Here is a 14,209-nt window from a genome sequence, read left to right on the forward strand (position 1 = left end):
GAGTGTCCTTTCGGGTTTGGCCCAGCCGCTTCACTCTTTCTGGCGCTACTTGGAAATACCCTCTGCTCTTCCCCAGTAGCATATTGGACACCTTCCGACCTGAGGGGCTCATCTTCCGGCGTCATCTCTTTTAGCCTTGTGATACGTTCCATGGGGTTTTCTTGGCAAGAATACTGGAGTGGGTTGCCATTTCCTTCTCCAGTGGACCACATTTTGTCAGAACTCTCTGCCATGACCTGTCCGTCTTGGGTGGCCCTGCACGGCATAGCTTATGGCTTCACTGAGTTACGCAAGCCCCTTCGCCACAACAAGGCAGTGATCCATGAAGGGGATTCTAGCTCTTAGTCCAGGTCAGATGGTAGCAATGGTAAATCTATGCAGCCTTCTGGGTCAGCACCGACAGGCAGTTAACCTGCCTGCTGCTAGGTAAACCTGAACCGGAAGTGCAGGTAAGGGGTGCAAGAACTTTGGGCTCTGGGCAGCTGCCCTAGGATTCCAGGTACTGATGCCAGGCTGGGACATGGTCTAAGCTAATTAGGTTTGCAGAGTACCGCCTCCACTCCAACTTAAAACTATTTAAAACTGCCGACAGGGGCTTTTCATGCACATCTTTCCCTGTTCCCCCTTCCGAAATTTTACTTAACATCTCCCATGAGGAAAAGTTCTGGTCAACTTGAAAACGGGCTCACTACGTCATGACTTTTTCATTGGTCCCCATAAAGACATTATCCTGCTGTTCTTACTGTCCTGCATCATAGTTTAATTTTGCTGTAGAATAACTGGCTGTGCTTCCACACAGAGAACCTGAGGCAAGCCCCCACTGAGTTCCTGAACTGTTAATGTGTTGACTTTTGGCCTTTTGTCTTGGGCAGGGGGAGCCTGGAGCGATTATAGGTGGAGGCGGAGGGCTTCCTGGCCGCAAGGGGGAGCCTGGCAATCCGGTATGTAGCACCTTGCAGGCAAGAAAGGGAAGGAGCAGGGATGGAAGGGAGGCCACTAAGGGAAGGGAGGGATGGTTGTATTGCATGAGGGCCTCAGGAAGGCTTCAAGCTTTGTGCCTCCTGCCACATGATGCAACCCTCCTCCCTTTGTTTCATCACACAGCTGCCTCAGCACTTCTGGTCTCTGAGACATACTGCACAATCCTATGAAAGTTTACTTGGAAGTAAGTCCCAGTAATTTAAGTGAGATTTACTTCCATGTAAGTGTGTAGGATGGCAGCCATAACTGGTACACCTGTACCATTGGCTAGGTGGGCTTATTGCAATCTTGAGGGCACCTGGTGGTAGATAGGGCCCTCCTTTGGCTAACCACATCTTTCTTTTGTCCTCCAGGGTAACCCCGGAACTCCTGGCAATCCAGGGCCCAGGGGACCCTTTGGTGATCCCGGACCTCCTGGGCCTGTGGGGCCTCCTGGGCCAACAGGACCTGCAGGCGAGTTTGTCAAGGTATGCTTTCCCCTCTCCTGAGGTTGCTTTGCATTTCAGCAGTTGCACTCACCGTTTTGTCTCTTCTGCTGCATATGGAGGCAAGCTTTACAGTCCAGTCTGCATGTGTGTACGTGCACAGAGAGAGAGAGACCCCTTGAACACACGCCTCCAACCCTATGAATATTCCCTTTGCAGTAAACAGGCATCACTGTGTACATCACCTCTTGCCACTGGTCTCTTGTGTTCCTCCTCCTTGCAATTATAATCTTTCTCTGGCACAGGCACCAGTCCGATGTGACTCTCCCCTCCCCTCCCCTGTGTGTTGCGTTCCATAATGCCCATATCACTTTCCAAGTACGCAAGGATGGCCAGACCAGATAAGCAACCCAAGGGGATGTGTTTTTTAGAAGCACCACTGAAGCAGCAGCCAATATGGGTAGTGCGTCCCAGCATCTTCCGTCACACAGCAAGGATTCCTGGACTGCATCTCTCTGATTGTGCGGTTTTCAGATAAGCCCTGAAAGTGTTTCCACTTCAGTTTCTTCTTACCAGTCATGGGGACATATGTACAGCTGGTTCCCAAGGTTGTCCAAGTTTATTTGGCCAAAGTGTTTTCTTGCTTGAGTCTTTCCTGTGAAGTGCATGGCGTGTGCGTCTGCATACATGCCACACTGCTATAAATGCCTGTTGTATTGCACCCTCTGCGTTCAGATGGAAGGGGCACCTGGACATACTCAACAGAATATGTTTGCTTACATGTGGGCAATTCTTTTTACAGGGGGAGAAGGGCGACCGAGGTGAGCGAGTAAGTGATCTTTCTTTTTCCCTAGCTTCTCTGCCTTTGTTTGTGGTACATTTGATCCTGAGAGAGCAATCAGGGATGATTTGAAGGCCATCTCCTCCCTGCCCTTATGCAGAGATAGAATTCTGATGCATATCATAGATAAACATGGTCTGTCAGTGAGAACGTAGGTGACAATCCTATGCATGCTTACTTTGGACTGAGCCCCACTGAACTCTTTGAGAGTTTCTTCTGAGTAAATATACATAGGGTTGTACTGTTAGATTACAGTATACCCCACACAGAGAACAGGAGCAAGTAAGGAGTATGCAGCACGTCCCAGGGGAGGAAGAGTAAAACAGGGAGTATGTTTAGGAAAGATGCACCCGGGCAACACAGGGGGTTGAGCCTTGCAATACATTACAGAAGGAGATGAAACGCCCCGTTTCTCCTTCCTCACCCCTATCCCAAATCACCAGCCAATCAGATCATGGAGTCCTGACCTCGTAATAAAGCAATTTGGTTAGACCCTGAGGATGCAAGCAGCACTTCTGAAGTACCATATTTAGTTCTGAATACCACATTTTAAGAAGGACATTGGCAAACCAGAGTGTATCCAGAGTACAGCAACCAGGATGGCAAGCGGGTCTAGAAACTAAATCCTACAAGAAATGGTTGAAAGAGCTGGACATGTTGAGCATAGAGAAATTTAAGGGGAGAGATGATAGCAGTCTTTAAATGCCAGAAGAGCTGTCATGCAGAAGAAGGAGGAGACTTGTTCTTGGTTGCTCCAGAGAGCGAGATGAGAACTAGTGAGTGGAAATTACAGGGAAGCAGATTTTGGCTAAACATTAGGAGAAACTTCCTAATGGTAAAAGCTGTTCCCCTCTGGAGGTAGTGACCTCTCCTTTGCTAGAGGCATTTCCGTAGAGGCTGGACAGCGTTCTGTCAGGAAAGCTGTCGTTGCATCCTGTGTTGCTTGCAAGAAGGAAAAAGGTGGGATATAAAAGCAATAAATAAATAAATAGCGCACGGGGTGGACTAGATGATCTCGAAGATCCCTTCCAACTCTATGATTCTTTGGTTGATTCATTTCCAGGATGCTTGTTGTTACAGAGGCATCCATCACTCTTCTTGGGAAGCCACTGGCCCAGTTTTACAGGCCATTCACAGCCCAGCGAATAAGATTGAGCACTAGCGCCAGTCCATGTTCCTGTGCACATCTAGTGTGTTTGGGCCATCAGTGCTGCCACTCCAGTGCTTGCCTAGAGCACCTGGGTGGCCACCGCTGTGCCACTCAGTAGGCTTATAGGAAGTGGGAGGGACTGGCCCCCTTGCATGGGAGCAGAAGGTCTGTTGGGAAGCCCCCAAACCCCTTGGGTGATTATTTCATTCTCTTTAAAAGTACCTGGTCTTTTGGCTCACAGTGGCCTTCAAAGTGGCTTGCATAATAATCAATCAGTCAAACACAATAAGCATTGAAATGCAATTTTGTTTTTACGACAGCAATTAAGTTTTAGGGCACTATAATGAAAAGGGAGGCAGCGCCAGCTGGTCCTGCTATGGTTGCTAGACACAGAGTGCTATTTTAGCTGCTGTAGCATAAATCTCTGCTTCCACTGCTGCAGGTAAAATTGGCCCATAGGAGTTTTATTAACTGGTTCTTCACCTTTACTTTATTGTTTTTGGTTTTGCTCTGTTGCTGCTGCTGCTGTTATGATTTGCTGTCCCTGTCCAAGGTTTTATGGTGTGGGGGAGGGTTGGGGAGGCTTACCTGTGTGTTTTAGGCAGATCAGCAATCCCCCTGACCCAGGATGATGGGCCGGTCAGTCTCCAAGCTCTCTGTATTGTGTTGAAATGAACATCCCCGAACAATGTGGCTGTGGCCATGGTTGCAACTGGTTGCAGAAGATGCTTTCAGTTCCTAATATACTGTGCAAAATCGGGATTGGGGTTTTGCAGAGGTCCAGACCTCACTCTGGCTGTCTTTCTAGGGCCCTCCTGGCTCAGGTGATGGAGGAGTGGTCAGAGGAGAACCAGGCGTCCCAGTGAGTGCATACATTCTTTGCCCTGTTTTGGCTGGGGGACTGCAGAGCGGGTGCTAGAGTGTATGGGCAAGGACAGTGTTCATAGATGTGGGTAGAGGCATTGTTTGAGAAACGCTGGGATGGGTGTGTGAGACATGTGTGGAAGTGTCTGGGAGTATTGGACAATTATTGCTGACGAGGGGAGGTAAAAATGGTAAAAGAATATAGGGTTCAAATACGTGGCAGACTGAATGTTTGTTTGTTTGTTTGTTTATTTAGAATATTCCTCGGCCACGTTTCAGGGCAGAAGCCCTACCGAGGCGGCTTACAACAATAAAATATGAATAAATATTGTGGTCAGAGTGCTGGGGAAATGTGATATCTCTGAAACAGAAGTACTTCCTTTAAGGGACGGCTTCTGAATCCCCTGCAGAAAAGGAACAACAATTGTATAGAAACTGTTTCCCTGCAAAGGACTGAGGATTTTTCACTCTTGGTGTTCTCTCTTATTTTCTCTTATTTTTCTCTTTTTTGTTCTCTAGGGAGTGCCTGGAGATCCTGGACCCCGGGGACCTCCTGGAACCCCAGGACAGAAAGGGGACAAGGTAAGAAGGGGGTCTGCTCATGGATTTTGGACACTAGATGGACCAAATTTAGCACTCTTCTATTGCTTTTAAGCCCCTAGCCTGGAGTAGACGCCCGCAGTACTGCTGTGTCTATGTAGAAGCATTTGAGACTATGAACCCAGAGTTGTGCAGGCACAAATGAGTTTGGGTGTAGGTGCATCTGGTGTAGGTTCCACTACCTGCTCTGAATCACTGGACTGAGTGCAGCCTACTTCAGTGTCTTGGATGGGGCTTTGTTCATTATGGGTAACTTCAGCGTTGCTTTGTGCCCAAAGGGGGATGGAGAAGAAGGTTTTCCTGGCCCACCTGGACGTGCTGGAGACCCAGGAGATCGGGTGAGTCTTTGAGAGAAGGAAATCCCTGCTCTGTCCTAGTTTGTCCTGTTGGGATATAGAGTCTATGAAATCCAGGCCATTTCTTTTGTTCTCAGCATGAGTAACCTTAGCCAAAAAAATTGAGTCGTTCCAGCGAACTGTGTCCAAATCTTGGCCCTGTTTGCGCATTAGAGTACTCGATGGTGATTGTCTGGGGAAGTGGGTACGAGCTTCCTTGAGAAATCAGTTGCATAGTTCCTCTAGCCAATTTCTCTCTGTTCTTGCTATTGTCTTCAGGGCCCTAGAGGACCTCCAGGGGAACAAGGAGGCAAGGTAGGTACTGTCGAAGGGTCACATTCAGTGTGCCCAGTTAGCGTGCATCCTAGAAATTACCGTCTCCGTATGGCAGTCAAAACTCCTGCATTACATTTGTACTCACGGGTGTGGACAGGTCTTTCCCCTGCTCAAACGTGGAAAGCAGAACTCCGTGGGTGAAATGTTCCTCCAGTACTTCGTAGTGTGTTTCTGATATTCTAAGATCAGAAAATCTTTTGGGGGGGCATTCTCCCCTCACACAAAGCACGTGAGGGGGAGAGAGGGGCCATGCTTGTGCCCCCTCCCAGTTGGTGTCCCTGGTGTACTCCACTGGGCTCCCTGCATGATTTGGAGCAGCGATCACATAGGGCTACGGATCACGCAGGGTGCCTACATGTGTACAGCAGGCTCCTGCTTCAGACTTCCCCCCCTCGGTGCATGGTGGGGCGGGGGGGCATCAAGGACGTAATGCAGCGGGGGGGCAGCACGTCTAGCCCCATTCTCCCTCGTACGCGATTGTAATCGTGTGAGGGGTGATCACCTGAATAGGGCTTCTGTTCCCTGGCACTGGACGCAGGGCACGGAATTCTAAGCTGTTCTAAGAATCCATTGTGATGAGAGACTGTGTGTGACCCTGTGCGGTGTAGCCCCCTGTGAGGTGCCTGGAGCACAGCCCTTTTGGGGCCCTTACGAGCTGATGTAGGGGACTGGTGGGTTTGGTGAGAAGAGATGGGGAGAGGCTTCTGGGGCGATTCTGAGGAGAGTTGTTTGAAGAGTTTCAGAGAGGAAATAGAGGCTGAGGAGACTACAGAGAGAGGGGAGAGTAACAACAAATGTCCAGAGAATATAGTGGAGGAGGGAGCAGACTCCACTTTCTGCCATCACACGCTGAATATCTAGCAGCAGCTCCACAGCCAAGGGAGTGACAGAGACTGAGGCTACAGCTGCCTCCCAGCCCAGGACTGTGTAGTCAGACACAAGTCTAAGAAACTAATCATTCACCTCCATTATTGGACTCCGCCTGTCCTGTTTTGTTGTTTAGAGACTTGTATCTCCATCTGAGTTGGTCCTCTTGCTTCCGCCCCTTCTTTTCTCCTCCCCTTTACATAAATCCTAGTTCTTGGTGTGTTTTTTTTCCTATTCTATTTAGTTGCCTGCAGGTTTTTGCTCTTTCCTAATTTCTGGAAACGTGGGGGCTGGTGGGCTGGAGGCATGGTGCACCATTTTGCAGCCCTGGCATTCCTTCCCTTCATCCAACCCACAGCTGTTTGACCCCAGGTCCCATAGTTCCCTCCAGAACTGGGAGTTGCTGTGGGGGAAAGTAGGGTTAGATGTTATTTTCCAAATTAGAAGGGAGGCTTCACAGCTCTGCATATGCCTGCATATGCGAATTCTGCACTGGACAGAGACCCTGTGCTATACAGCGCCCTCCTGTTCACACAGAAGTTCTGCCTATCTGCACTGGGCAGCTGCTATTTTCATTGGGCCTTTCCAATTACTGCCCCTGTCCACAGAAGGCCCCATCTAGTTCTTTGGCATACAAGGCTGCTTTTCCTTCCCAGGGAACTCCTGATTTGATCCCACTGTACAAGGCTAGAGGTTAGATGTTTGGCTTCTTTGTGACAAGCCCTTCCACCCCCACCTACACTCTTATCCCTTGGTGAATCACTTGCACACCTTTGGTGTGGTTAACACATCTGTTCTCTTCATGACAGGGAGACCGTGGGCAGCCTGGTGAGGTTGGGCCATCAGGAGAGAAGGTGAGATCTGGCTGGAGCAGGTGGCTATATTGTTGTCAGGATGGAACCCAGGTTTGGTTTCTGATGCTGCATCAGATTCAGAGGCAGAGCTAGAGGAAGCCCAGTTGAGACAGAGAGCAGGGGAGGAAATTCCCCAAGACTCTCCAGGAATCGGGGATGAATCTTCCCAGGAGCTTATGGAACAGGAGGCCCAGGTTCAGAGACCATCTCCTCCCCCTCGCCATGGGAACTCAGCCTTTGCCAGACAGAGAGGGAGCACTAGAATTGACAGATCCCAAAGTCCACCACAGGGTTAAGCGGGCGGAGTTGAGGGGAGGTGGGAGGTGGTCTGCCCACTTGGCTGCAACTCAGAAGTTCGGTCCAGAGGACCCTTCCTGAAGGAGGAGCCCAGTAAAAGCCTGTTAAGCAGGGTGGGAAACTTTCCATTTAGTTGATGGGCGACTGCCTTGCTTTGTTTAGCTAATTAGGCAGGCGTGAAGACATGTCTTAACCGAATAAAGACTTTGTGGACTGCACAGCGAGTCTCTGTTGCCTCACTACTCAGTGGGAGGGCTTGGAATCTTGACAATTGTACAGGCAGAGGCAGCAGCTTGTTGAGCCAAGGTGGGTTTTTGTGTGTGTCAGAGATGGAAGATAAGAGGGAACCTGCTGTGACCAAGTCTCAAGTCAAGGGCTGATTCAGACACGTGTGTGCTCCATCACTTGATGGCTCATCGCTTCATGCATAGCGCTTGATGACTGAATGTGTCAGCTGCCTTCTGTCCTGACTAGGCATGAGGTGCGAGGGAAGCAGACTGCAACATAGCACTCGCTCCCTGTTCCGGATCACGTCAGAACCTTGCATAGTGTACTGCAAGGGGATGCTGGCTGGACCATTCTCCCATAAGGAGCTGTTGTCCCAGCAAAGGGCTGCAGTCAACTGAGGCTTTAACAAGGCTGGCAAAGCCTGGTTGTTCAGTGACTCCACCCCTGCTGGATGCTGACGGCAGTTCTTAAAGGGCCAGTGTCTGTATCTGCAGTCTCATGCTCCTGTGTGGCTGATGGACAGGAGAAGCTGCAGGGGAGTCATTGTCAGAGTTTGATGTTGATGGAAGAGCCTGAAGTGGGGTGACCCTTCTGAATCTAAGACCTCTGTGGGGTAATGCAGAACCCCAGAGCCTGAGATATGGCACCTCCTTTCAAATCATAGAATCATAGAATAGTAGGGTTGGAAGGGGCCTACACCCCTTCATGGATCACTGCCTTGTTGTGGCGAAGGGGCTTGCGTAACTCAGTGAAGCCATAAGCTATGCCGTGCAGGGCCTCCCAAGATGGACAGGTCATGGCAGAGAGTTCTGACAAAATGTGGTCCACTGGAGAAGGAAATGGCAACCCACTCCAGTATTCTTGCCAAGAAAACCCCATGGAACGTATCACAAGGCTAAAAGAGATGATGCCAGAAGATGAGCCCCTCAGGTCGGAAGGTGTCCAATATACTACTGGGGAAAAGCAGAGGGAATTTCCAAGTAGCACCAGAAAGAGTGAAGCGGCTGGGCCAAAGCCGAAAGGACACTCAGCTGTGGATGTGTTTGGGGGTGAAAAGAAAATCCGGTGCTGTAAAGAACAATATTGTTTAGGAACCTGGAATGTAAGAACAATGAATCAAGGTAAGTTGGAGGTGGTCAAACATGAGATGGCAAGATTGAACATCGACATCTTGGGAATCAACAAACTAAAATGGACAAGCATGGGTGAATTTAATTCAGGTGACCATTATATCTACTACTGTGGGCTAGAATCCCTTAGAAGAAATGGAGTAGCACTCATAGTCAACAAAAGGGTGGGAAAAGCAGTACTGGGGTACAATCTCAAAAACGATAGAATGATCTCAGTACGAATCCAAGGCAAACCATTCAACATCACAGTACTTCAAGTCTATGGCCCAACCACTGAGGCCGAAGAAGCTGAAGTTGATCGGTTCTGTGAAGACCTACAACACCTTCTAGAACTGACACCCAAAAAAGATGTCCTCTTCATCATAGGGGATTGGAATGCTAAAGTAGGAAGTCACCGGGATAATAGGCAAGCATGGCCTTGGTGTACAAAATGAAGCAGGACAAAGGCTAATAGAGTTTTGCCAAGAGAACATGCTGATCATAGCAAACACTCTTTTCCATCAGCACAAGAGGCGACTCTGCACATGGACATCACCAGATGGTCAATATCGAAATCAGATTGATTATGTCCTTTGCAGCCAAAGATGGAGAAGCTCTATACAGTCAGTAAAAACAAGACCTGGAGCTGACTGTGGCTCAGATCATGAGCTTCTTATTGCAAAATTTTGGCTTAAATTGAACGTCGGGAAAACCACTAAACCATTCAGGTATGACCTACATCATATTCCTTATGAATATACAGTGGAGGTGAGGAATAGATTTAAGGGATTAGACTTGATAGACAGAGTGCCTGAGGAACTATGGACGGAGGTCTGTAACATTGTTCAGGAGGCAGCAAGTCAATCCATCCCAAAGAAAAAGAAATGCAAGAAAGCCAAGTGGCTGTCTGATGAGGCTTTACAAGTAGCTGAGGAAAGAAGGGAAGTGAAAAGCAAGGGAGAAAGGGGAATATATATCCAACTGAATGCAGAGTTCCAGAGAATAGCAAGGAGAGACAAGAAGGCCTTCTTAAATGAACAATGCAAAGAAATCGAGGAAAACAACAGAATGGGAAAGACTAGAGATCTCTTCAAGAAAATCGGAGATCTCAAGGGAACGTTTTGTGCAAAGACGGGCATGATAAAGGACAAAGAAGGCAGGGACCTAACAGAAGCGGATGAGATTAAGAAGAGGTGGCAAGAATACACAGAAGAACTATACAGGAAAGATCTGAATGTCCCTGATAGCCAAGATAGTGCGGTCACTGAACTTGAGCCGGACATCCTCGAGAGTGAAGTCAAGTGGGCCTTAGGAAGCATTACTAACAACAGAGCTAGCGGAGATGACAGTATTCCAGCTGAGCTATTTAAAATTCCAAAAGATGATGCTGTTAAAGTGCTGCACTCAATATGCCAACAAATTTGGAACACTCAACAGTGGCCACAAGACTGGAAAAGGTCAGTTTACATTCCAATTCCAAAGAAGGGAAACGCCAAAGAGTGTTCAAACTACTGCACAATTGCGCTCATTTCACATGCCAGCAAGGTGATGCTCAAAATCCTACAAGCTAGGCTTCAGCAGCATGTGAACCGAAAACTACCGGAAGTACAAGCTGGGTTTCGAAGAGGCAGAGGAACTAGAGATCAAATTGCCAACATTCGCTGGATCATGGAGAAAGCAAGAGAATTCCAGAAAAACGTCTATTTCTGCTTCATTGACTACGCTAAAGCCTTTGATTGTGTGGATCACAACAAACTGTGGCAAATTCTGAAAGAGATGGGAGTACCAGACCACCTTACCTGTCTCCTGAGAAACCTGTACGAGGGTCAAGAAGCAACAGTAAGAACCAGACATGGAACAACCGATTGGTTCAAAACTGGGAAAGGAGTACGACAAGGCTGCGTATTGTCGCCCTGCTTATTTAATTTATATGCAGAGTACATCATGAGAAACGCCGGGTTGGATGAATCACAGGTCAGAATTAAGATTGCCAGGAGAATTATCAACAACCTCAGATACGCAGACGGTACCACCCTAATGGCAGAAAGTGAAGAGGATCTCAAGAGCCTCTTGTTGAGGGTGAAAGTGGGGAGTGCAAAAGCTGGTTTGAAATTCAACATTAAAAAAACGAAGATCATGGCATCTGGCCCCATCACTTCCTGGCATATGGAAGGGGAAGAAATGGAAGCAGTGACAGATTTTACTTTCTTGGGCTCCAAGATCACCGCAGACGGTGACTGTAGCCATGAAATTAAAAGACTCTTGCTCCTTGGGAGGAAAGCTATGGTAAACCTAGACAGCATAGTAAGAAGCAGAGACATCACCTTGCCAACAAAGATTCATATAATCAAAGCTATGGTTTTCCCAGTAGCAACGTATGGCTGTGAGAGCTGGACTATAAGGAAGGCTGAGCGCCAAAGAATTGATGCTTTTTAACTGTGGTACTGGGGAAGACTCTTACGAGTCTCCTGGACTGCAAGGAGGTCTAATCAGTCCATCCTAAAGGAAATCAACCCTGAGTGCTCATTGGAAGGACAGATACTGAAGCTGAAGCTCAAATATTTTGGCCACCTAATACAAAGAGAAAAGTCACTGGAAAAGACCCTGATGCTGGGAAAGATTGAAGGCAAAAGGAGAAGGGGATGGCAGAGGATGAGATGGCTAGATAGCATCACCGATGCAATGAATATGAACTTGAGCACACTCTGGGAGAGAGCGCAGGACAGGAAGGCCTGGCGTGCTATGGTCCATGGGGTCATGAAGAGTCGGACACGACTTAACGACTGAACAAGGGGCCTATGAGGCCATTGAGTCCAACCCCCTGCTCAATGCAGGAATCCAGGTCAGAGCATCCCTGACAGATGGCTGTCCAGCCTCGTCTTGAATGCCTCCAGTGTGGGAGAGCCCACTACCTCCCTAGGTCATTGGTTCCATTGTCATATTGCTCTATCAGTCAGGAAGTTTTTCTTGATGTTCAGTTGGAAACTGGCTTCCTGTAACTTGAGCCCATTATTCCGTGTCCTGCAGTCTGGGATGATCGAGAAGAGATCCCGGCCTTCCTCTCTGTGATAACCTTTCAAGGACTTGAAGAGCGCTATCATATCTCCCCTCAGTCTTCTCTTCTCAAGGCTAAACATGCCCAGTTCTTTCAGTCTCGCTTCATAGGGCTTTGTTTCCAGTCCCTATGAAAGCTCTGCCTGCGGTGTATGATTTGGGAAACCTTTTTCACACATTTGGGAAACCTTTTTCACACCTCCCTTGATGCTGCAGTCAACGAGTGACGAACATGCATGTGTGAATAGGCTTCTGTGACAAGGGCCAGACTGCTGGCTCCCATAAAAAAAATATGTATTTACTCTGAAGATTTATATACTCCCTTAACTGTTGCTAATGTGCGCGCACCTCTCCTCTCATGGGCAGCAGTAGTTGCACAATAGCACTTGTCCGAAACAGGTGGCATGCAGGTAATGGTGTAAGTGTTCTCTGCAGTAACTACACAGGAGGCCCCTTAAGGTTCAGTCCTTGGATCCATTCGCAGAGTGGAAAGGCCCGGATTTGGGTTGAGGATTCTCCAGATTAAGCACCGCAGGCAGGAGCATGTTCCCTGGTGTGAGGGTTGCAGTATGCTTCTGTGTGGAAGCAAAATGCGTTGCATCACTCTGTTCTAATGGAAGCAGATCCCCAAACAAGAATGGAAATTGGCTGGTGTCGGGAAGACAGTTTATTCATCTTCATCTGCCTGAAATGTACTTCCTTTTCTTATTTCCTTTTTCCCTTTTAGGGAGAGCGTGGATCACCTGGCCCTGAAGGAGAGAAGGTACCTTTAGGACTAGCCCTACTATACCTCAGAGCTGCCTGGATTTAGGCAAAGGGGCCGGCCTCCCTGGATCTAGTGTGGTGCAGTGGCTTAAGCAGGAGCACTGAGCCACTTCCAGACCAAGGGCCAAATTCAAATTCAGAGAAGCTCTCAGGGGCGCGTTTCAGTGATGTGTGGGACTGAAGGCAAAAGGGGCAAGGCCAAAAATACCAGCATAGGCTTAGGAGAGGCATTTGAACCTTTTAGATGGAAAACAAACCTGCACAAGAGTCAAGAAACCACCAAATGATTGGACTCTGGGTTTGGGCCTAAGGTTCAACACCCCTGGTTGGACTTGGACCAGAATTCAAATCCAACTAAAGAGTTGGACTTGGACCAGGATTCAAATCCCTATAAGCCAGGATTATTACTTGGCAGGCTCATTCCGATGGTAACATGTGGTGAAGCCTCCTCACACCACTCTGGGCAAGGGCATAAGAACATAAGGAGAGCCCTGCTGGATCAGACTAAGGGTCCATCTAGTCCAGCATTCTGTTCACACAGTGTCCAGCCAGCTGTCAACTGGGAACCCGCAAGCAGGACATGAGCACAACAGCACCCTCCCACCCATGTTCCCCAGTGACTGGTGTTCATAGGCTCACTGCCTCTGGTACTGGAGGGAGCACATAGCCATCAGGACTACTAGCCACTGATAGCCTTTTCCTCCAGGAACTTGTCCAACCCCCTTTTAAAGCCATCCAAATTGGTGGCCATCCCTACATCTTGTGGAAGTGAAGTCCATAGTTTGACTATGCGCTGTGTACTTCCTTTTCTCTGTCCTGAATCTCCCACCAATCAGCTTCATGGGATGACACCGGGTTCTAGTATTTTGGGAGAGGGAGAAAAATGTCTCCCTATCCACATTCTCCACAACATGCATAATTTTGTAGACCTCTATCATGTCTCCCCTCACCCTCCTTTTCCCAAGCTAAATGAGTCCAGCTGCTGTAACCTTCCCTCAGGAGGGAGCGAACAAGGAATGGGTGGAAAGGAGATGCCCTTGGGGAGGTGTTCTGCTCTTAGTCCCCAGCAGTGAATCTGAGCATTGCCCAGTCTCAGGTGGAAATAGAAAAGTCTTCCTGATCCTACTCAACTCATCATTTGTTCTTGTTTCAGGGAGAGCAAGGACCCTCAGGCCGCCCGGGCCCATCCGGCAGAGATGTGAGTGGAAGGATCTATGTAGGCACGACACCTGGTAGTACTGGAGAATCTGGGCAGAGACCAATAGCTCCCGTTTCTGGGGGGCTGCTATGTTGTCCTGGCAGCTTCGGAACAATTTGCCTCACCCATTTCTCCTTTTGAGTACAATAGCCCAGAGGTGATTAGAGGAGCTAGAGAACAGGTTATAATTAGAGAACGAGTAGTGATATACTGGTGGAACATGCCAAAGCTGCCTTGCCTGTGGCTGGATTTGATCTCTGGATGCCATACACAAGGCTGGAACGACATATATGGTGGAGAGCTGG

General features: G+C 48.5%; 1 protein-coding gene across 1 annotated transcript in view; it reads left to right on the forward strand.

The window, feature by feature from the left end:
• Positions 1 to 14,209, forward strand: part of COL7A1 (collagen type VII alpha 1 chain) — a 159,004-nt gene that overhangs the window by 60,190 nt on the left and 84,605 nt on the right. The window contains exons 37-46 of the mRNA XM_084832478.1: positions 873 to 941; positions 1,335 to 1,448; positions 2,209 to 2,235; positions 4,206 to 4,259; positions 4,781 to 4,843; positions 5,140 to 5,199; positions 5,476 to 5,511; positions 7,209 to 7,253; positions 12,669 to 12,704; positions 13,860 to 13,904. Of these exons, the coding sequence (XP_084688604.1) occupies positions 873 to 941; positions 1,335 to 1,448; positions 2,209 to 2,235; positions 4,206 to 4,259; positions 4,781 to 4,843; positions 5,140 to 5,199; positions 5,476 to 5,511; positions 7,209 to 7,253; positions 12,669 to 12,704; positions 13,860 to 13,904 (549 nt within the window). The remainder of the gene's footprint in view (positions 1 to 872; positions 942 to 1,334; positions 1,449 to 2,208; positions 2,236 to 4,205; positions 4,260 to 4,780; positions 4,844 to 5,139; positions 5,200 to 5,475; positions 5,512 to 7,208; positions 7,254 to 12,668; positions 12,705 to 13,859; positions 13,905 to 14,209) is intronic.

This window comes from Heloderma suspectum, chromosome 2 (assembly GCF_057233095.1).
Source record: "Heloderma suspectum isolate Gila_16-S chromosome 2, 16-S_ref, whole genome shotgun sequence".
In the NCBI taxonomy this organism is placed as follows: domain Eukaryota; kingdom Metazoa; phylum Chordata; class Lepidosauria; order Squamata; family Helodermatidae; genus Heloderma; species Heloderma suspectum.